This window comes from Leptodactylus fuscus, chromosome 7, assembly GCF_031893055.1.
Source record: "Leptodactylus fuscus isolate aLepFus1 chromosome 7, aLepFus1.hap2, whole genome shotgun sequence".
Classification (NCBI taxonomy): Eukaryota; Metazoa; Chordata; class Amphibia; order Anura; family Leptodactylidae; genus Leptodactylus; species Leptodactylus fuscus.
This window is the reverse complement of record NC_134271.1, coordinates 125,058,085-125,080,947: the sequence shown is the minus strand read 5'-3', so window position 1 is coordinate 125,080,947 and position 22,863 is coordinate 125,058,085. Positions and strand designations below refer to the sequence as shown.

Genomic DNA, 22,863 nt, shown 5'->3' with positions numbered 1-22,863 from the left:
AGAAAGCCAGTAACGCAGAACAATGATATGTCAACTAGTCCAAGGTGAGAATAGAACATACAAAGGCATCGCTTATCAACATAACAGCTTATCAAACCTAAGATAGTCAATAGGAGGATATGAATAAAATGGTAAATAACCAATAAACATAGAAGGGAGAAAAAGGAATGAACAGTGCTACACTGCATGGGTCGGGATGGAGAGGGGCAAGTGGTCCCTGCCAAGGAGGTAAAAACACAACACCCAACATCATCTCGGAGTGAAAGCTGGAGACAGTACGACAGGCCTCGGATATTAGCCAGTAGCCGTCAAAGTCAAGCTTGAGCTCCGAGGATGGGGCACTCAACAAACCATATATGAAAGAAGGGAACCTCTATCGGTCGCCCTAAAGAGAGACATTCTTTCGAAGTTAGTGGGTGTGATCGTAGTGTTATGTGGAGTGAGTGAACGTAAAAAGTGAAAGACCTGGTTAGCCTTAAAGGCCTCTTTGGGAGGGATGGGGTATGTGCAGAAAAAGTATTCCTTGGTGAGGGCCCTCCTTGGTGAGGAAGTTGTTGAGAAGACTGAACCAAGTGTTCCGCCACTAAGTGAAATCTAAAAATCTAAAAAGTGAAATCTAAAAACTAAGCGCCACTAACAATACTATATTGCTTCCTCTGCTCTACCCTCAGGGGAGGGTAGAGCAGAGGAAGCATTGGTGGGGTGGGGCTTTGCAACTTAGAAATAGTGTTGAGCGAATAGTATTCGAATCTTAGATTCAAATACCTCCACTTCCATAGGAATGCATGGGAGCGGCCAGTCACGAAGGGGTTAAGCGCCGGCCAGCTTCAATGCATTCCTATGGAAGCGAGGTATTCAAAACTAGGATTCGTATACTATTCGCTCAACACTACTTATAACTAAAATGTAATCACCACAGTTGCAACATATATCTGGTTACTATAGCACTGTCTGCGATTGAGTGGAAAGACGACTGGGGGGGACGGGACACCACAGGAGAGGCTGTAGTGAGGCCGGAGCAACCAGATATGACTCCAGATCCACCCATCATGGGTAATCAGTCAAGTTATATATGGCACAACATTTTGAGAGCGAGCAGCAATATAGTATTTATAAAGATTGGGAACCAACGGGCCACCCAAATTTTTGTGATGGTACATGGTGTGTCTTCGGATTCTAGGCCGTTTATATGCCGAGATAAAATGATAGCTGTCCCTCTGAAGGCCAGCTAGGGAGGAAGTGGCTACTGGGTTTGGGAAGGTATGGAAATAATAGAGGATGTGTGGTAAGGCGACCATTTTCACCATATGAATTCTACCAACCCAGAAAAGGGATGGGCAGTGCTACAGGGCAAGATTCTTCAATAGTTTTGGGATCGGTGTGACAATTCCACTTAATATGGGTTTCTAACGGATTGAATTGGTTTACTCCAATGTAGGGCAGATACTTGTCCTGCTTCTGAAAGCCAAAACTTAAGGGTATTATTTCTTGGGCAGCCTTTTACAACGCAAAATTTCCAATTTGGAGGTGTTAAATTTGAGACTCGAAAAGGCGTGCAATTTGTAAGTAATCTGATTGGTATTAAATACTAGCCTCTGCCCGCGACTTTGTCTGCATGTTGTTGGCGTCAATGATCCGCCTATATTTGGCAAATTGCTGCCGTCGATGGTTTGCCTGCTCTGGCAGCTCTTAAGCTGTCCTGCTGCTGAACTTGTCTTCACGCCATGCCTGTGATTGTTCTCGGCATCTCAGCAGCTCGCTGGGACACCATATAATGAGCATGGTGTTGGCGTAATCTGCCTGCTCCGGCGTTTCGGCAGCTGTCAAGCTGGCTTGCTGTTGAACTAGTTCCTCGCGCTGTGCCGGTGATTGTTCCGTCAATCCAGCAGCTCGCTGGGTCGCCATATAATGAGCGGGTTGTTGGCGCCGATGATCCCCCTCAGCTCCGCTTGAGAACTCTGTGACTTCTGGCTTCCTTCATAGCTCTCGTTGTTTTAGAATTTTGCGATAAATTAGATTTTCTTTTTTTCCCGGCATGTTTAAAAGTAGCAAACTGCCAATTTGGATTATAGATGTTTTTCCATCCAGTTTGTCAGCACTGCCTGGAGCAGATCAGATAATCTGCAAATGCATGTACACAATCCACTGAGGGTTAGCTGAGTGTTTACATAGAGAGATAACAGACCTGGCTGAGATAAGCTGCTGCAAGAGCAGTGTAATATAGTATGTGAAAATAAATTCATAACAGTCGTGAAGCCATGTCATTTACCGCGATGAAGAGTAGCCTATGTTTTAATCGAGGTTACAAACTATCTATGTGCTGAATTTCATTCAAATCCGTTCAGCCATTTTATTTATAATATTAGTAGGATAATCATGAATGTATTTTTACTCCGTATATTCACATAGTTTTAGGACAGCGTGAAATCAGAAGTCAGTGCTAGGAACACAGGAAATCTGGATTCATCTCTGCCGCTTCATGACCGGAATTATTAAAATAATACGTCTGCATTATTTATAACACAATCTCCATTATTAATTCACACGACCGTCCAGCCAGAGACAAAAAAAGCTTTCACTATACAATGGCAATGTATACTAAACCTATCTGATGTAACCCTGGTGACTGCTGATGTCTCCGTTCCTCAAAAGATGGCTACTGCCCTGGAATGTCCAAGGTACTCCTCACCCCAATATATTGCCCTGGGATAGAGCAGAGCCACTGACGTGTGCATTGTGCCCATCCTAAAGAAATGGATAGTGGAAGGAAAGCAGCTCAGCCTTCAAATTTTTGACAGGTCAGAGAGACAGCGACGGCCATTTTGTTGGCGTGACAGTCAAGAATGGAGGAGCCAGGTATGTCTGCTATATATTCCCAGTCTATAGTAAAAATTTTAGGTGTTTTCTAAAAAACCAGGACGTTTAATAATACGGCACCTCCTGGATCTGCCGATACACTTTACTGCACTGTTGGGAAATCAAAACCATTTTACTGTACTGCAGGAAAACGCATCAATGTCAATAAGACTTGTTAAGCTGAGGAATAATGTCTGATAGAACGACATACATTTTATACACGTGTGAGGAAAACAAGACACGGCTTGAATTCAATTCCTGGGGCAGTGAAACAATGGGAGCGTGTTATATTCAATGTGTACATTACCAGCCATCTTTAAATATGCTCTGCTGAAAATGTTAACCCCCTCAAGCTACAGAGCGGAGATGTCCATAAACATTAATAGAACATTTAAGATTTCTCCCTGCCCCAACCAGAGAAAGCCGAGGATTAGAATTTTCAATAGAAAACCTAAAATAATAGAAAAAAGCGCCAGAAGCCGAGCAGAATACGGCCATTATTGATAAATGGAGAGGATGGCAGGAGGCTCGAACATCATATGAAGTATGGCTGGAGGTGCAGCGCCTGTAAAGCAGGAAAAGAGCATTCAATACCAAATCGTAGGACGCCGAGAGCCATTATGGCCATCCTTACATAAGTGGAGCTCTGTGAACTGGAAAAGGTGCACTGCTGTTATGAGGCGGCCATTACTAATGTTAACTAGGAGAAAACTCAGGAAAATCAATCTGTCCAAGACTAGCCACAACGCACTCACTTCTCCATTTCTAAAGATATTCACTTCCCTTCAAACACGAAATGTTGTGGGAGATTTAGAAACCGCCTGAAATAAAACCTGACTTTGGAAGCAACCAATCACAGCACAGCGTTCATTTCTTAAAGCGCTCCACAAGCTGGCATAGATTTCAGTGCAGGCCGAAGGTTGTGCCCATCAAGACCGGCATACCAAATGCCAGTCTTGATAAACCCCTCCAATGTCCTGTGCAGGTTTTGAGCCCGCTGCATGTCAATTATTGGTTGAGGTTTGGCCATAGTTTTTGACCTCTGCAATGCACAGGCTGATAGCTGGGCCAACTGCGGAAACTGGTTTTTGGTTTTGTAGGCAAGTCCGATGTGGGTCATAATCGCACGACTGTCCATGGAAAGGAGGTTCAGTTACCACCATCTGTTCTGCCTCTTAAGCCTGGGCCACATCCACGCGAAAGGGGCAAGTCTTTGGTTAGTGTGGGTATAACCACAAGGTCCACCAGTGATCAAGAGACCCACAAGTTTCCCCGAGTACTCTTTTGGAGAATAGAACATGGCCACCAACTCATTCACGACTATGAGACTTCCAGGAGGATGATCTCCGATAGCCCCCAAAAAAGGAGTGGCAGCCATGCACTCACACTAAGCACTTAGGGGAAGTTGAAGACCCCTACTCTCCAGAGATCCTTATCCCCTATTCTGTGAATATAGTGGGAAACCCCGTTCTTCTGATCACTGGGGGACCCATCAATTGGACCCTCTGCGATTTGACACTTCTCTATCTTGTGGACAGGGAATAAGACTCCTTAATGACACAATACCTTTAATTCTGGCACAAAAGCCTGGCCAGGGGGCTCGAGGGTACAAGGTGCCATCCTCCTGTAGTCGGTACGCACACAGGCACTATTAAGGAAACAGATTTGGAGGTGTGCGGAGTCAGCGCTCGCTAATTATCCCCTGCCACAAACAATCTGCATTTGCCCTTAAGCCCATCAATTACACAGTATGCTCCCGCATTACGGAGAAACAAACATGGCAAGCCTTCTGGATTTTCAGGAAGTATACCGGCTTCTAATAAACATTACTCTAAGGAAAGAGAGGAATCCCATCTATTTTATGGCCATTACATGGTGGTACTTCAATAGATAGCACAATTTTGACAAAGCACAAATAAAGCCTAAATTACAAAACACAGAATCATATTATACTCAAAAACCCATGTACAATAGGGAAAGATAACACCGGGCATATTGTGAAGATCCCTCCAGCTGGGTAGAATTATGGACACCTTCATGCAATTTTGTATCAACGTAGGTTTTGTAAAAATGCATAAAAACTCATGTGGGTAATAGTCTGACATTCTAAGCGAAGCATGAGACGTATCAAGGCAAAAATCATATTTTCTGTAGTACAAGCAAGAGCATGTGCGATGCGGGCGAGGGCACACATCCTCCATTTGTTATATTCTAGTAGCAGCAAGTGGTTAAAGCCACGGCATAGGACTATATGTTCATGGCAGTGAAAGGGTTAAATTGAGGCAACAATCGAACATTTATCCAACCAGATACTGATAGTGAAGCTTTAGTGTGATGTTCTCTACTACGGGGGCTGACTCTAAAGGGAAGGTAACAGAAAATGTCAGTATCAAAAATCTTGTGTATTTTTTTTTCTTGTTGGCTTCAGTTGCTAAAAATAATCCACGCCAAACCTGCCTATGGCAAATCTATGCTGTGTGAACATGTCCTCAGGTAGACAGCTGCAGAACGTCTTCAATAGGTTACAAAAGCATTAAGCATACGCATTAGGTAGCTGTTAACCTATAGATAGTTTTGTATTTAGTCCTTAAAGGCTTATAGATCGATGACCAATTCTTAGGAAAGGTCACCGATTAAAGATCAGCCGTGGTCCGACACCCAGAACCTTGTGGACCAGCTGTTTGAAGAGATGGCTGTATTTTGGAGAGTGCTGTGGTCTATGAATGCTGAGTATTGTACAGGAACTGTGATTGGTTCTGCAGCTTAGCCCCATTCACTTGAATAGGACTAAGCTGCTTACAGGACACGTGACTACTGGACTAGAGTGTGACTTCAGCTTCACAAGCCACGTGATGTTACATTCATATGTCACATGGCTTGCGAAGCAGAAAAGGAGGGCCCTTAAAGCTGATCGGCAGGGGTCCGGGAGTTGGACCCTTGCTAATCTTTGATGACTTGTATGCTAAATATCATAAAAGCCTGAAAATACCCTTTCATTACTATTTGATGAACTACCGTAAGCCTGGGAGTAAGAGGAATCTGTCTAGACAATTTGGAACACTGAACCAGCCAAAGATTTCTATGCATCAGGGGTCACATATGCCTCTGTTGTAAATCCATACAGGCTGCAATAAAAATAAAAAAAATATTTTGCATCAGACACCAGGCACAGGAACAGTGAAGCTGGGGTGTATGTCACCAGCGTCACTGCAGAACTTCCCCGGGAAGCGCCAGAGAGGAGCACGATGAAGCTCATCTCTAGGTAAGTGGAAAGGTTTGAGGTTTTATTAAACATGGCCACAGACGGCTTTTTAAAGAGAAATTTGGGACACTTGTCCATAATAACCAGTGGGTCATAATTTCACAGCATATACATTATTGCCCACCACCAACACTTCAGTCAGCGGCGTCACTCATTTGGGCACTAGGTATTCCTTCCAACCTGCTTCGCTGAGTGTGCCTGTGTTTTCAATAAAAAGAGATAATCCACTGTCAGACATCCTCGGCGGTGGCTTGTAACAAAAGGATTGGTCGTGTTGAAATCCAGCAGCCCGATCCTTTTCCCCTTTGATACCGGCCAGAGTCAGGACACCCCGCATGCACATTACCTAGTCAGCAGCTTCAGCCAAGAGTAAGGCCACCTTAAGAACACAAAACTTCATCTACTTTACTAAGCTGCACCCCTTATAAACGCCACGGGCAAGTTATTCCCTCTACTTCATCTTCAGTGTCCCTTTAAGGCATGTTACGTCTCTTACCAAAGACTCTGGTTGTGAGCAATAATGTCAAAACTGTGACAAAAAGATTTCATTTTTTTTTTCTTTAAAAAGAAAAAAACTTTCTTGTTTTTTCTCGAATCTCTAAAAATGATGGACACCCCTTTAAGAGCAAAATAATCCAAGTCAACATCCTGCAGTGTAGCGAGCTCACGAGACCTAAGGGGAACATGAATAATTCATGACATTAAAAGGTATTTAGTGCAATATACTGTACCGAGCCGTGTTTTCTAGCATCAGGCCAAGGCATAGCCGGGGAGTATTTGTTACAATTGATCCTTCTGTTTATTTAAGTGGGTGATTGTGACAGCATCTGCTCCTCTTCCTGCTTGTTTGGAGCAGCGTGCGGCTGGGCACAAATCACACAGCTTGTGTTGCCTACCAGACACTTCACACAGAACCAACAGCTCCTTAACACCTTCCTCGCTTTTGGAGAAGCTGTAAAGAGTCTTAGAGCTGAATGAGCAGGTTTCGTGTACACAGTAAACTCTGATAAATAGATATTCTACTGAAACAGTCGCCAACGCACAGCCCGGTCACCTCCCATGAGCTCTGATGACAGATCGCTTCTTGTTAACATGAGAAAGAAGGTGGGAGTCTGACGTTTAGGTAGGGTGGGCTGGTGTTACTTTGGTGGGCTAAACAACGGAGGTGGAATATAGCTTCATCGACTAATCTGCTAAACTCGCATGAGTCGCTTTTACTCAGCGATCTTGAAGATCTCCTTTGCAATCGCTCCTTTTCAAGGTCTGTACAATAGTTAAAGGGGTTATCTGGGGAGTAATAAAGAATACCAGCGTATTTCCTGCACTAGTTACGCTTTATTACTAATATATACTCCGGTACCCCAGAGCTCCACTTATTACCTTTAGGGCTCATTCACATGGTGCAAGAGGGGGCAGATTCTGACGCCGAATCCACCTCAAAATCCGCCCCCTGACAATAAAGGTCTATGTAGAACGCTAGCTTCCTTTTTCCCATGAGCGGTATGTTTCGGCTCACAGAAAAAAGAAGCGAGCTGCCCTTTCTTCAGGCGGATTCCGCGGCTTTGTCAGCCCCGGCGTCCGCCTCGCGACAGCACCCGCTGGCTAGGCCCATTCATTTGAGCCTACTCCGGAGCGAGAAGCCGCGACAGTCACATTTTGGTCCTATTCTGACGCAGCTTCCCACATAACAATCAGGACCAAAATACGCGGTCCCGTATGAACTAGCTCTTACAGGGAGGCCAGAACTCTCGCTCCCCCGTCGTCCCTACGGCCACTATGTCTATCACTCACGCCACCCACTCCCCTCTACTCTGGCCATGTGTCCATTGAGTAGAGTGGAGACGGTCATGTGACCAAGTGTCAAAGCGGCAGTAGGGGAGGTAAAGGTAGAGTCCCGGCCTGAGAGTTTTCCCTCCGACCAGGAAACCAGACTGCGTGTTAGAAATAGACCTAAACCAGTGCAGGGAAGGTACTGGTAAACATCATCATTCCCGAGATAACTACTGTATATACTCGAGTATAAGCCAACCCGAATATAAGTCGAGACCCCTGATTTTACCACAAAAAAATGGGAAAACTTATTGACTCGAGTATAAGCCGAGGTGGGGAGGTTTGGAGGTGGAATCCTCCATTGTAGATAAAAAGTCTGGTCATGTGCATTACAGCTTAGTAACTCCATGGGGATCATAGTAATAGCAGTTAGCCCCATCATGTCCCTCACATTGACCCCCTGTGTGCCTCACATAAGAGTTACTGATATGTGGGACATATGGAGGTAATAATTAGGTATCTTCATAATTAAGGTCCTTCATTAGTACCCCCATGTGTCTTACATATTAGTAACCCTTATATGGGGCACACAGGGGTTAGTATGAGGGACATGATGGGGTTAACTGTTATTAATGTGAGGCACATGGAGTTACTGAAACTAAATGAATAACCCCAAATGCCTGACATTACTAGGCAGAGTAACTAAAGGAAGGTCCCTGTGTGTCACGTTACTGTCGCTTCCTCTCCTCCATGCAACAGACATCTTCCATAAGACACAATGAATCCCGGCCACTCATCTGCAGGGGAGATGCTAAATCCTAGTGGGCTAAAGGACCTCTGATGACATCATGACCATGTGATCGGACTATGTGGGCGGAGCTACTAGGATTTAGACTCAACCTTATCTGCAGATGTTACATACCAGTGGCTACAGGTCCTTTGATGACATCACAGCCACGAGACCTCATGATAAGCCAATCACAGAGCAGTAGCACTAAAGGACCTCCCCCTTCCAGTTTTCTGTGTTCCGTGGACCCTGACTTGTGTATAAGTCGAGGAGAGCTTTTTCAGCATGAGAAACGTGCTGAAAACGTCGGCTTATACTCGAGTATATACGGTACTTTAAGGTGCCCACAAACCTTTAAAGGCTCATTCAACGACAGCTATTCCTCCCTAAATCCCCTCCCATAAATAGAGCATGGAGATCGGGAATAACCTCCAACTGTAACATTTCTCTTTGAGAACATAAGGTTGAATTTTGCCCACTAACATGTCATGTGCTGAAAAAACCTTGCCCAAATATCTACTACATGTGGGGTGGGGTGCTTATTCCTGGTTCTAAGATCTCAATGTAAAACCTATGGCTGGCGTCACAAAGGAGAGTAAAGAAAAGTGAGGCTCAGCAGTTCTCGTTGGTACTGACCAGGTCTAGAGAACCAAAATACAAAAACCTCTTTGTATAATATATACACGTTCTCCATAAGGTCCTCCATCACTATACAGCCATAACCAAAATGCTGCAGAATATCACTGCAGTCTGTAGATTAGAGAGAATACAGCCGTACAATCCAAAGAGTTACAGAAGAGAATGAGAAGTCGTACAGATAGTACTGGAGAGGCAGCCATCATACATTGTGATATACTGAAAAGAACGAAGGCAACGGCTCTCTCTATCAAGACAGCCATGCACGTAAAGAATATTCATTTCATGAATTAAGAACAGTTATAAAACCTAAATACATACTGTCTTGTAAGTCTGAAAAGCCAAGATCCTTGCTTGCTGTCAGGAAGTGAGAATAGCTACATAATGATCCCGGTTATAAAAGTAACCGCTGGCATATAGTTAATAAGCCACCTGGATATTTTAGGTAATCTGTGCCTCCCTTTGATAAAATTCCACAAGTAACCCCTTTTATAATCCTAATATAGCAGCTCCCACTATACAGGACCATCTAGGGTTAATACATAACCTCTCCTTTATCACCGTCTTACCTGACTCCTCGATAAAGTCCACACATTTCTTCACAAACACAGGAATAGGTCTCTCTGGGCTCACAAGGTCCTGCAGGGGTTTACCAAAGTAGTTACTTTCCCAGTTCCGTCGAGTTGGTGGGTTAAACGGTTTGTTTTTCTTATTTTTCTAGAAGAATAAAATATCAAAATTTTAGAACATTTCACAGTTACATTAAAAGCAAAAAAAAATTTACTTTGCTATTGACATGGTTGGACTATTCACATACAGAAAGAATTGACAGAATAACTGGGTAACCCCAATGCACTCAGGACAGTTTCCTATTCACCACCATGAATATTAGAGGGGAGTAAGCATATGCCAGGCTTCTCCGACAGTGGCTTTCTACTGTGAAAAAGTATCGGGAATGTTAAAATTTATCAGTTCCAATCCTTCTTTCCTCCAACACAGTCTATTGGAAGAGAGTTGGCACACTCCCATATACATAAAATAGTGCCGTAATGGCGAACCTATGGCATGCGTGCCAGAAATGGCACAAAGCACTCTCTAAAGGCACCCATCTGTGGAGCAGATTGTACTGTGTGTGGGCCACTGTGGAGCAGATTGTACTGTGTGTGGGCCATTGTGGAGCAGATTGTACTGTGTGTGGGCCACTGTGGAGCAGATTGTACTGTGTGTGGGCCATTGTGGAGCAGATTGTACTGTGTGTGGGCCACTGTGGAGCAGATTGTACTGTGTGTGGGCCACTGTGGAGCAGATTGTACTGTATGGGGGCAACTGTGGAGCAGATTATACTGTGTGTGGGCCACTGTGGAGCAGATTGTACTGTGTAGGGACCACTGTGCAGAAGATTGTACTGTGTAGGGGCCACTGTACAGCAGATTGTACTGTATGCCCCCCCCCATTATTTATATCACACAGTATCTGTTTTATAGCAGACATGATATTATTAAAGGCTGTAATAACATTGCATGGTAACTACAAAACAGATCCTTTGTGATGCGAGTACATTAAGTATTCAAAATTATGCCAAATGTGAACTATTAACCTTTCAGTACAAAGTTGTTTTGTATCATTGAAAGCTCTGTAAGGGCGGGTTCACACCTGCACCCGGTCTTCACTTTGTGGGTTTCTGTCTTCTGCCTGAGAAACCCTGACAGGAGACGGAAATCCGGCAGTCAGTGTCCGCCTGTGAGCGCTTCTCGTGAGCATCTTCTGGTCTCCACGGCCAAACTGGGATTTTTTTTAACCGGACACAAAATCCTGCATGTCCGACTTTGTGTCCGGTTAAAAAAAAAACCCAGTTTCGCCACAGAGACCAGAAGACGCTCACGGGCACTGTGAAAACCCTTTCAAATGAATGGGTTTGAAAACTGACTGCCGGTTTCCGTCTCCTGTCCAGTTTCTTGGGCAGAAGATAGAAACCTGCAAAGCGGAGACCGGGCGCAGGTGTGAACGCGTCCGTGATTTTACCCATTTACAGATTTTGTGGGTCTGTAATTGTCCACTATTGTGGATACGACAGTTTTAAGGTTAAACTGCCGTGGTGCCACTTTCCAATAATTTAGTAGGTTTTGGGTTGCAGTTTGGGCACACTGTCTCTAAAAGGTTTGCCATCGCTGAGATAGTCGCCACATAGACAGAACTCCTTATATAAATTCACCAAGGAACATCCATTACTCCCGAGAACAATGAAAAATATTTCTAAAAAAGTTTTGTATAAAAACCATACAAGACAAAAGCTTTCAGAAGACAGATGCTCTTCACGTCTCAAGTCTACCATAGCTGACTTATAACAAATTGTTCTTCAGGATCCTATCTCTGCCAGAATTTTTCTCCCCCCCAAAAAAAAGCTGAATAGAAAATTTAGGTCAAATCAAACTGTTCTCTGGAACAGGAGGAAAATACAGCAATGATGTCAGGAACAATTTCAATCAGAAGCCCATTGTCTTAAGCAGAAAGATCCAGAGAATGGCTGGCGTCACTGATGCAGGCGAGGACTAGGTTACTTCAGATGAACACCGGGTTGTAAATACCAAGAAGCTCTCCTACCAAATGTTGAGCATTTTTATAGGATAACATTAAGGGTGAGAACATTCCTAGGCCAAACGCCAACTCAGAACCGTAGCAGATTTACAACTCCCTGTCCGCACTCTGAAGCCATCAGTTTCCTTAAACTTCTCAAAGAAATTATGGAATATTGGGGAGATAAATGGAGGAAAACCAACGAGTATAATACTGCTAAGATCAGCCACACCTTGATGATGGGGTATAGCTTGGGAAAGGGTGCTGGATAGGATAAAAATGACTCGAGGAGAGTCTACCATCTGCTCCTTCCTTCAATAAGCCAGAGTAGAGTACATCAAAGACTCTCTTGCTCTCAGGATGGCTCACAATGTTTCTACATCTCGAGGACAGCCAACTGATTTCAATGGTCAGCATGTAATACTGCATTTTGCCTCTGGAGGTGCTGCACTGGAAATGAACACTTGCTGTCTGACTCCTTAAAGGGATTCTACCATTAAACTACTTTTTTTTCTAATTACCATGTCGGAATAGCCTTAAGAAAGGCTATTCGTCTCCTACCTTTAGACGTGGTCTCTGCCGCGCCGTTCCGTAGAAATACCGGTTTTAATGAGGGCGGGCCCCAGCGCTGAAAGGCCGAAGAGTGCATCTCCATTGCTGCCCGAGAGCTCTTTCCTGCGCCGCCTCCTTCTTCTGCAGCAACTCCACCTCTTCTGGCTTCTCTTGCTCTTGTAGTTCTATACAGGAGCATAGAGAGGCCTCCCCAAAATGGCCGTCGGCCGGCTCCTGTATTGAACTGCAAGAGCGGCTACCCAATAATGGTCGCCAGCTGGCTCCTGTATTGAACTGCAAGAGCGGCTACCCAAAAATGGCCACCGGCCGGCTCCTGTATTGAACTGGCAGCCATTTTGGGGTGGCCTCTCTATGCTCCTGTATAGAACTACAAGAGCAAGAGAAGCCAGAAGAGGCGGAGTTGCTGCAGAAGAAGGAGGAGGCGCAGGAAAGAGCTCTGGGCAGCAATGGGGATGCGCTCATCGGTGTTTCAGCGCTGTGGCCCGCCCTCATTGCTGCGGAGAGCTAATTTGCATACCGGTATTTCTACGGAACGGCGCGGCTGAGACCACGTCTAAAGGTAGGAGACGAATAGCCTTTCTTAAGGCTATTCCGACGTGTTCATTAGAAAAAAAGGTAGTTTAATGGTAGAACCCCTTTAAAGATTAAGAGTCAACTGCTAATGGTTGCAGGACATTTCTTTCAGCATATTTCATGTGGAGAAGGGAAGGGAAAGGCGCAGATGTGAACCGGGCTATAGCTAGGGTTCTAAGATGAGCCAAGTATATATAACAAGTCCACATATATACAGTAACTAAACACACTGCGCCAGAGCCAGCCCTAGTAGGATCAGACTGATGGGAGTCTCTTGAACCTTATAAAGCATCCTTTATGGGCACCACTGGGGACATCACAAAGCCTGCCAATGAATTTTAGACATGCCAAGCTATGGAGTTACAACGCGCCCAACCCTATACCAGTGCACAAGATTTACCTTACAGGGAGTTCTTACATAAGAGCAGTCGTTACTCGAGGCGGCCGTGTATAATACTTATCTTAAGTGTAAGCTCTGAGGGAGCAAATTCTGGTTGTTTTGATGGATATTTCACTTCTGTGCAATTCTCAAACCAGGCGCCTTGTGAATGTACACACGGCTACAAATGTATACTGTATATTAACACAGGAGTCAGGCCTTGTACACAGTGTACCACAGATCAAGCCTACAAGACTAACTTGTCATCTGCTGCAGGCTCATGAACACCACACAATACACAGCCCCATACGTGACAGCTGGGAAAAGAAGAAGTTAAAACCATAAAATGTATTAGACTACTACTATTATACCCTTCTCATATGATGAGCAGTAAAGGAATAGGATTACTATGATAGGTGGAACAGGACATATGAATGTACATGGGGAACGGGCCCAGCAGCTGCTATAGGCCCGAAGGGCTCTTGTAAGGTACTTAGGGATGGGATAGAGGAGCAGTTTCCACTCTACCGCCCATAGAGAGGATTTATTATACAGACTTATTGTTATTTCTGTGGTGTGACATCACTACATAGCTCTAATACTGTCACATCATAGGTGCATTATACCGCCATGGGGCATTTAGGCTTTTTTTCCCCCTATGGTGTGAGGTGGCTGTTATATGGTGACCTTTCTTTTGATCATTATCCCTGTACTGTGACATCACTGTGTGTATTATCCCTGTACTGTGACATCACTGTGTATATTATCCCTGTACTGTGACATCACTGTATTATCTCTGTACTGTGACATCACTGTGTATGTTATCCCTGTACTGTGACATCACTGTGTGTATTATCCCTGTACTGTGACATCACTGTGTGTATTATCCCTGTACTGTGACATCACTGTGTGTATTATCCCTGTACTGTGACATCACTGTGTATATTATCCCTGTACTGTGACATCACTGTATTATCTCTGTACTGTGACATCACTGTGTGTATTATCTCTGTACTGTGACATCACTGTGTGTATTATCCCTGTACTGTGACATCACTGTGTGTATTATCCCTGTACTGTGACATCACTGTGTGTATTATCTCTGTACTGTGACATCACTGTGTGTATTATCCCTGTACTGTGACATCACTGTGTGTATTATCCCTGTACTGTGACATCACTGTGTATTATCCCTGTACTGTGACATCAGTGTGTGTATTATCCCTGTACTGTGACATCACTGTGTGTATTATCCCTGTACTGTGACATCACTGTGTGTATTATTCCTGTACTGTGACATCACTGTATTATCCCTGTACTGTGACATCACTGTGTGTATTATCCCTGTACTGTGACATCACTGTGTATGTTATCCCTGTACTGTGACATCACTGTGTGTATTATCCCTGTACTGTGACATCACTGTGTGTATTATCCCTGTACTGTGACATCACTGTGTGTATTATCCCTGTACTGTGACATTACTGTGTATGTTATCCCTGTACTGTGACATCACTGTGTGTATTATCCCTGTACTGTGACATCACTGTGTGTATTATCCCTGTACTGTGACATCACTGTGTATTATCCCTGTACTGTGACATCACTGTGTGTATTATCTCTGTACTGTGACATCAGTGTGTGTATTATCCCTGTACTGTGACATCACTGTGTGTATTATCCCTGTACTGTGACATCACTGTGTGTATTATCCCTGTACTGTGACATCACTGTGTGTATTATCCCTGTACTGTGACATTACTGTGTGTATTATCCCTGTACTGTGACATCACTGTGTGTATTATCCCTGTACTGTGACATCACTGTGTGTATTATCCCTGTACTGTGACATCACTGTGTGTATTATCTCAGTACAATGACATAGAACAGGAAACCTTTATGTTATTTGACTGCTGATTTCTGCTATTGAAAACATCTGAACGTTGTGTGTATTATCGTTTCCTGTTTAGTGAATTTGTGGCCACCTGAACGCGACTGAGAAGATGAGGCACAACATGTAGTACCAGTAGGTACCAATACACATAAGAGCAAATATAGACAAATCTGTCAGCAATCTTACATATATGGGGGGGGGTGCCAACTCACCCACAACAAACGATCTCTGGAAAAAGAAGGACAGGGTCTGTACATTTCAACATGCCCACTCCTATGGTCTCACGGTAGATAATCCGCCACCAGGTGTTTGACAGCTTACACACACCCCCCCCCCCATTTAGAATACATGCACGCTCAGCCACACTAAGAATGCACATGTATAGAAGTGTCATTAGGAATACTTTACTGATTTGTGCATATGCTTTTTACTATTGGCTACCAAGAGAGTTACCTGGTCTACTGCATTAGTGTAACTCGCTAGTAAAAATACAGCAGTCTGTCCTGTCCTCACCACCAACACTGAAATGTATTCCGTTGTCCCAGACCTAGAGAACCCCAGACCACTTACCAACATGTTGGGCAGTAAAGGCACATGCTATGTATGAGCTGACGGCACAACCCCAGTAACTGTCAGTAACTGATCCAGCTTCCTACACACCAATGGACCCCAGTAATATCCATGCATGTCAAGTCAATGTGACGCTAGGTTCACACCTGCCTGTGGGTTTCCGTACTTCAGGTCAGCTTGGGGACCCGACAAACAGAAATCCTTTGCACTTAAAAAGCGGTTACCCGCAGACCCCATAGACTATAATGGGGTCCGTGTGATTTCTGTTCCATTTCCGTACAAAACATGCGGAGAGAAAAGTGCCACTTTTTTATGCATATAGGTTTCCATTTGGGGGAGGGGGTCCCCAAGCAGACTCCCTAATCGGAAACCCGAACGCAGATGTGAACCAGGTCTAAGCGTCAGCAAAAGCCTACCGTAGTAATATATAAAGAGATGCAAGGAACGTAACTTTTCACGTGTATCACAAACAAAAGGGAAACAGCCATAATAGTAATAGGACAGCAGATGTATCGCCGACTGTCTGCAAACAAAGACCGACTAACAACAATTCTACGAGACAGACGTGTCAAAACAGTCTGCAAGCTTAGAAGCTGCAAAATCAAATATGGCGAACATCACAGTATTTCCCTAAACAGCAGCTGCTTTTTTGTTTTCTGTGAAAGAAACAGAGCTGAGCCCCATATCAAACAAAAAATCCCTTTAGGGTTGTGATGCTCCCATAAGACTGTTCATACAAAGCAGACAGGTACTGCCTGAAACGCACAGAAAATAGTCGTAAAAAAGCTGATTGTCAGATTTAGGTTCAGACATGACACAAATCCGAATAAAATACGCATGTAAGTCATATCACTACACTAACAACCTAGGTTAGATCGGTTTATCCAGTTGGCAAGGCTGACAATATGAGCCAATGCATATGGCCGCCATCATTTTTTATTTTATCATCATTATTTTTATTATAATAAACCATTTAGGGCTATTTTTTTTATTGTTTTCTAAGAAACTACCTGGAATGTTTTAATATAACTAATAGGCCAATCTATCTTGTGAGTCTCATATTTCAGCTTTGCTGTGTAGACTGGGGCAGAGTCATCAAAGCGCAGGGAATTTAGGATGCTAATTTTTTTTTTCCTACTTGTAATCTATTGTTAGGGGAAGGAAGGATCGAGCTATTTGGTGTCAAGGCCTATGCTGAGTCACCAGTACCATTCTGGAAAACCTACTTAAGACTGAGGCCCCATGTTGCAAAAACGTAGCTTTTTTTCTTGCAAATTTGCTGCACTTTTTTAAAACCAAAGCCAGGAGTGGATTGAGTGGAAGGTACAAGTATAAGAACTTAGATGATTGAGGAGTGAACTGGTGCGACAAGTAGATCAATATCTAAGGAGTGGTCTTGATTCTTCCCTAAAAAACAGAAGTGAGCAAGGAGAACAGAAAAAAAGAGAGAATCAAGCATGACTGACATGGCAAATGCTTTTCCCCACCGGAGATAAGTGGTTGACAGCGGTCAATTACCCCCTGCAATATGAGGCCTCCTCAGCCATAAAGTGGTTCTCCTTACTTTTTTCCAGGGCATAATAGAGGTGAATCCTGGGTTTCTGGCCTGGTTCCGACCCTGGGTCAAGTGATCAGAACAAGAACTCTGACCACAAGTGGGTCCTCCTCGTTCATACCTCCCTGTGCTATGGGGTTTGACTATACTATCTTCAGACACCTAACACATACTACCTGTGGAAATGAGAGGGCGATGAACTGGAGAAACTCAGGGCCAAGTGCTGGATTTGTTCATGTGATAAAGGTTCAGAAACCACCCCAGAACCCTTCGGCTTACCTCCTTAGACCCTAGAATAAGTAAGGCTACATTCACATGATAGGGTCCTATACACACTTGAGCGTAATCCTATTTCACGGATCCCTCAAAGACATGGCCTGAGATAAGACACGTTTTTTTCTCAGATCATTAACATGGACTGTTAAAACAATGGTTGAGAGAACGGATCCATTAAAGGCTATGGGGTTGTGTGCTGGCCATTGTTTTAAACCGAGGAACCCTGTTGTGTCAATGAGTCCTAGGTATTTAAAGGATCCCTAGAGAACCCCTTTAGGCTGATGCCCAACGTTGCAGAAACACAGCTTTGGGTAATTTTTAGAGACAGAGCAAAGTATGGCTACAACAGGAATGGGAAATATATAGTAAGTTCTTATACTTGTACCTTCCACTCAATCCACTCCTGACTTTGGTTTTTTAAAAAAATGCAGCAAAATCTGCAAGAAAAAAAGCTACGTTTTTGCAACGTGGAGCCTCAGCCTTAAGTAGGTTTTCCAGAATGATGCTGGTGACTTGGCATAGGGCCTTGACACCAAATAGCTTCCTTCCCCTACCAACAGATTTCATGTAGGGAAAAAAAATTTGGGACATTAGATGGACTGCGTTCCAGCCAAAACGACCGGGTTCCTCAAACATTATATGGCCAGCTTCAGTCTTCCCCTAGAAAATAGATCTGTAACATGGCTTCTTATGACAATGAAATTTACATATAAACCCGTCCTTTCCCGAGAAGTTGGCGTTTCTGTATTCACACATTTAACCATTTTCCTTGCACAGCTTGTTACCTAGAAAATATTTCCATGGAGATCGAGATGCTCATAGTAGAGTTTTCAATCCAGAAATAAAACCGGCCATATATAGAACATCGAATACACCAGAGGCAATGTGCTGAGCGCATCAAAAATAGTTCTGTGTGTCACAACTCCTACAGGAACAACTGTGGCTGTGATCTGACAATAGTGATGCGTGCGCTATACCCCGGAGATAGCAATGATAGATTAACATACATATAGAAGAAGACGACAAGCACCCTTGAATATCAGCAGGAACACCGCAACGATTCCTGGTACAAATCGATACTAATAGGATTGGTATAATGGTCTGGATGGGTAAAGGTGGCCATACACGTTAGATCAGACCTGGGCAATGTGCGGCCCGCAGGCCACATCCGGCCCTCTGACTGCTTCTGTCCGACCCGCATAGCGAGTGGACGTTTGTTCAAGGACCTGTGATGATGTCATCACAGCCTATCACCAGGATAGGCTATGACTCATTAATGGGCGGAGCCACACGGGACTGTGTGATTTCTGCAAGCTGCCGGCAATGGGGGCTGCTGGATGATAAAGAGAGAAGAGACAGCATGTGTGAGCAAGAGGGGGAAACTAGGGGCAAATGTAGGGGGCAGTTAAACTGAATGAACATGGAGGGGGGACAATAAACTAGGGGGCAAATGGAGGGAGATATTAAACTGGGGCAGCTGGAGGAGGATATTAAACCATGGGGGGTAGCTGGAGGGGGGACATGTCTGCCTCTAGTTGCCCCCAGTTTAATGTCCCCCTCCAACTACCCCCACTGTTTAATGTCACCCTCCAGCTGCCCCAGTTTAATGTCCCCCACTAGTTTCTGCTAGTTTATACTGGGGCACCAGGAGAGGGATTTAATACTGTGGGACATTTGGAGGGGAACATTAAAATGTGGGGACATATAATGTACAGGTGACTGTAGGAGGATTATACTGTGTGGGGGCACATGGAAAGATGATTGAGAATGGGTGGAGTCAGTGTAGAAATGGGTGGAGCTAAATTTGCCATGGCACGCATGGCCTTCTAGAACCGTTACAATTTCTCATGTGGCCCCATGGGAAAATGAATGGCCCACCCCTGCGTTGGATCAATGTCAACTAAAGCCAGCCGTCTCATGTGCACCCTCAAATACCAGCATGAACAACGGACGATTTCCGGTATAATCGATATGGGTACAATGGTTTGGATGTGTAAAGGTGGCCATATATGTTAGATCAATGTCAAGGGGATTGTCCTAAATCTCTTACAGATGACAGATGTTGCAGGGCAAAAAAAAAAAATAAAATTAGGGTTGTTGAACATATTGGATTTCAACATACCGAATTTTATTGCACTTACGGAGATAAGTAGTGCATGTTTATGGCAGCTCTGTAGGAATATGGCTAGTCTGTACAATAAATACCAGGATAAAGGATAGCATCAGCTTTCAGGTCCAAACAATGAAAGGATAAAACGCTCTACTCAAATTTAAGTAAATTTGATGAACATACACTCACCGGCCACTTTATTAGGTACACCTGTCCAACTGCTTGTTAACACTTAATTTCTAATCAGCCAATCACATGGCGGCAACTCAGTGCATTTAGGCATGTAGACATGGTCAAGACAATCTCCTGCAGTTCAAACCGAGCATCAGTATGGGGAAGAAAGGTGATTTGAGTGCCTTTGAACGTGGCATGGTTGTTGGTGCCAGAAGGGCTGGTCTGAGTATTTCAGAAACTGCTGATCTACTGGGATTTTCACGCACAACCATCTCTAGGGTTTACAGAGAATGGTCCGAAAAAGAAAAAACATCCAGTGAGCGGCAGTTCTGTGGGCGGAAATGCGTTGTTGATGCCAGAGGTCAGAGGAGAATGGCCAGACTGGTTCGAGCTGATAGAAAGGCAACAGTGACTCAAATAGCCACCCGTTACAACCAAGGTAGCCAGAAGAGCATCTCTGAACGCACAGTACGTCGAACTTTGAGGCAGATGGGCTACAGCAGCAGAAGACCACACCGGGTGTCACTCCTTTCAGCTAAGAACAGGAAACTGAGGCTACAATTTGCACAAGCTCATCGAAATTGGACAATTGAAGATTGGAAAAACGTTGCCTGGTCTGATGAGTCTCGATTTCTGCTGCGACATTCGGATGGTAGGGTCAGAATTTGGCGTCAACAACATGAAAGCATGGATCCATCCTGCCTTGTATCAACGGTTCAGGCTGGTGGTGGTGGTGTCATGGTGTGGGGAATATTTTCTTGGCACTCTTCGGGCCCCTTGGTACCAATTGAGCATCGTTGTAACGCCAAAGCCTACCTGAGTATTGTTGCTGACCATGTCCATCCCTTTATGACCACAATGTACCCAACATCTGATGGCTACTTTCAGCAGGATAATGCGCCATGTCATAAAGCTGGAATCATCTCAGACTGGTTTCTTGAACATGACAATGAGTTCACTGTACTCCAATGGCCTCCACAGTCACCAGATCTCAATCCAATAGAGCATCTTTGGGATGTGGTGGAACGGGAGATTTGCATCATGGATGTGCAGCCGACAAATCTGCGGCAACTGTGTGATGCCATCATGTCAATATGGACCAAAATCTCTGAGGAATGCTTCCAGCACCTTGTTGAATCTATGCCACGAAGAATTGAGGCAGTTCTGAAGGCAAAAGGGGGTCCAACCCGTTACTAGCATGGTGTACCTAATAAAGTGGCCGGTGAGTGTACATTTCCCAAGAAGCAATGTTTCCTATTGCCATATATGTTATCAGCACTTATATAAGCAAAAAGGCACTTTCCCCATAAAATCATCTTCTTTTGACTCTATTCAGTCTCGTATTGCCATCAAAAGGTTATAAAGGTTGGATTTAGACAAGTCATAACACAGCTAGATTTTAGTTTCCACTTTACGGCCAAAAACTCCTAGACCTCCTATAAAGTTTCCCATCCTCTATGTAATTCAGATAGTAATATTAAAGTGTCTAAAACACACAATAAAGTAGAGCTAGAACCGGCAGTAAATGTCAAGTAAGTGGTGGCCACAAATTATTAACAGGGAATGTTTTAGAATAACCACAACCATACAACTAAGTAATGGCTACTTGTACTCCCACGTAAGACTGAAGAAACCGTATACTTTATAGGCTGAAAAACCTCCTAAACTGTACTAGATAATCATACGGCAGAAGTAACAACCTGTGCTCTAAATTGCTTGTTTTGTCTCCATTTCCCAGCTAAACATCTTGGACATGCATTATATCTAAAATATCATATATGGATTCAAAAAAATACATATCTTGCTTTTTTTTACTCTTCACCTTTCTTTGTGACCCATGGGTCAAGCTACCTCCGATTAAACCCCTATTCAGCAACAATGATTTCAAGGTCCCCATACACAAAAAGAGAAAAGTTGTCCAACTTCGTCAAAACTTGTTGACTTCCTTATGCCAACTCTTACACAACAGATTGCTTACATGGAAGAAAAGTCACCGCTCAGTGTCTAATGGTGGCTACTTCCCTGTCCATACCGAGGACACATGCACATGTACGGAGAAGTCAGGAGGAACAACTTTCAGCGTTCACAAAAGTGCCCAAACTTTTTCAGCAATTCCTCCCATACACCCCCCATACATATATACACCTAGTTTAGCCAAGCATGAGCACCTTAAAGGGATCCTATCAGTCAGACAATTTTTTTTCTAAGTACCACGTCAGAATAGCCTTTCGTCGTCTTCTCCGCGCCGCCGTTCGCCTACAATCCCGGTTCTTGTTGGTATGCAAATTAGCTCTCTCACAGCACTAGGGGCGGGCCCCAGCGCTCAAACAGCACTGGGGGCATCCCCAATGCTGCGAGAACTCTCTCCAGCGCTGCGTCCATCTTTGTCAGCAGCGACATCTTCATCTTCCGGCGGTGGCTTGTAACTTCTAGGCTACAATACTGTGTCCACTTACAATACTGTGCAAGCGGCCATTTTCTCGTGGCCTGTGGGCATGCGCAGTTTGCTCTGTCCAAGGCCCAAGGCCTAGAAGTTACAAGCCACCGCCAGAAGAAGAGGCTGAAGATGACGCTGCTGACGAAGATGGGCCCCGCGCTGGAGAGAATTCTCTCGCAGCATTGGGGACGCCCCCAGTGCTGTTTGTGCGCTGGGGCCCACCCCCAGTGCTGCGAGAGAGCTAGTTTGCATACCAACAAAAACCGGGATTGTAGGCAAATGGTAGTGTGGAGAAGACAACGAAAGGCTAGGAGACGAATAGCCTTTCTTAAGACTATTCCGACGTGGTACCTAGAAAAAAATTGTGTCTCACTGATAGGATCCCTTTAAGTAGTCAAATCCTTCTTGGAAGTTCTTGCAATGGGCTTGTTGGCAAC

At 44.3% G+C, this 22,863-nt stretch overlaps 1 protein-coding gene across 2 annotated transcripts in view; it reads right to left on the bottom strand.

Moving 5' to 3' along the window:
- Positions 1-22,863, bottom strand: part of ARHGAP5 (Rho GTPase activating protein 5) — a 61,024-nt gene that overhangs the window by 12,285 nt on the left and 25,876 nt on the right. For both annotated transcript variants that reach the window (XM_075282959.1, XM_075282960.1), the window contains exon 3: positions 9,881-10,028. In XM_075282959.1, coding sequence (XP_075139060.1) covers positions 9,881-10,028 — 148 coding nt within the window. The remainder of the gene's footprint in view (positions 1-9,880; positions 10,029-22,863) is intronic.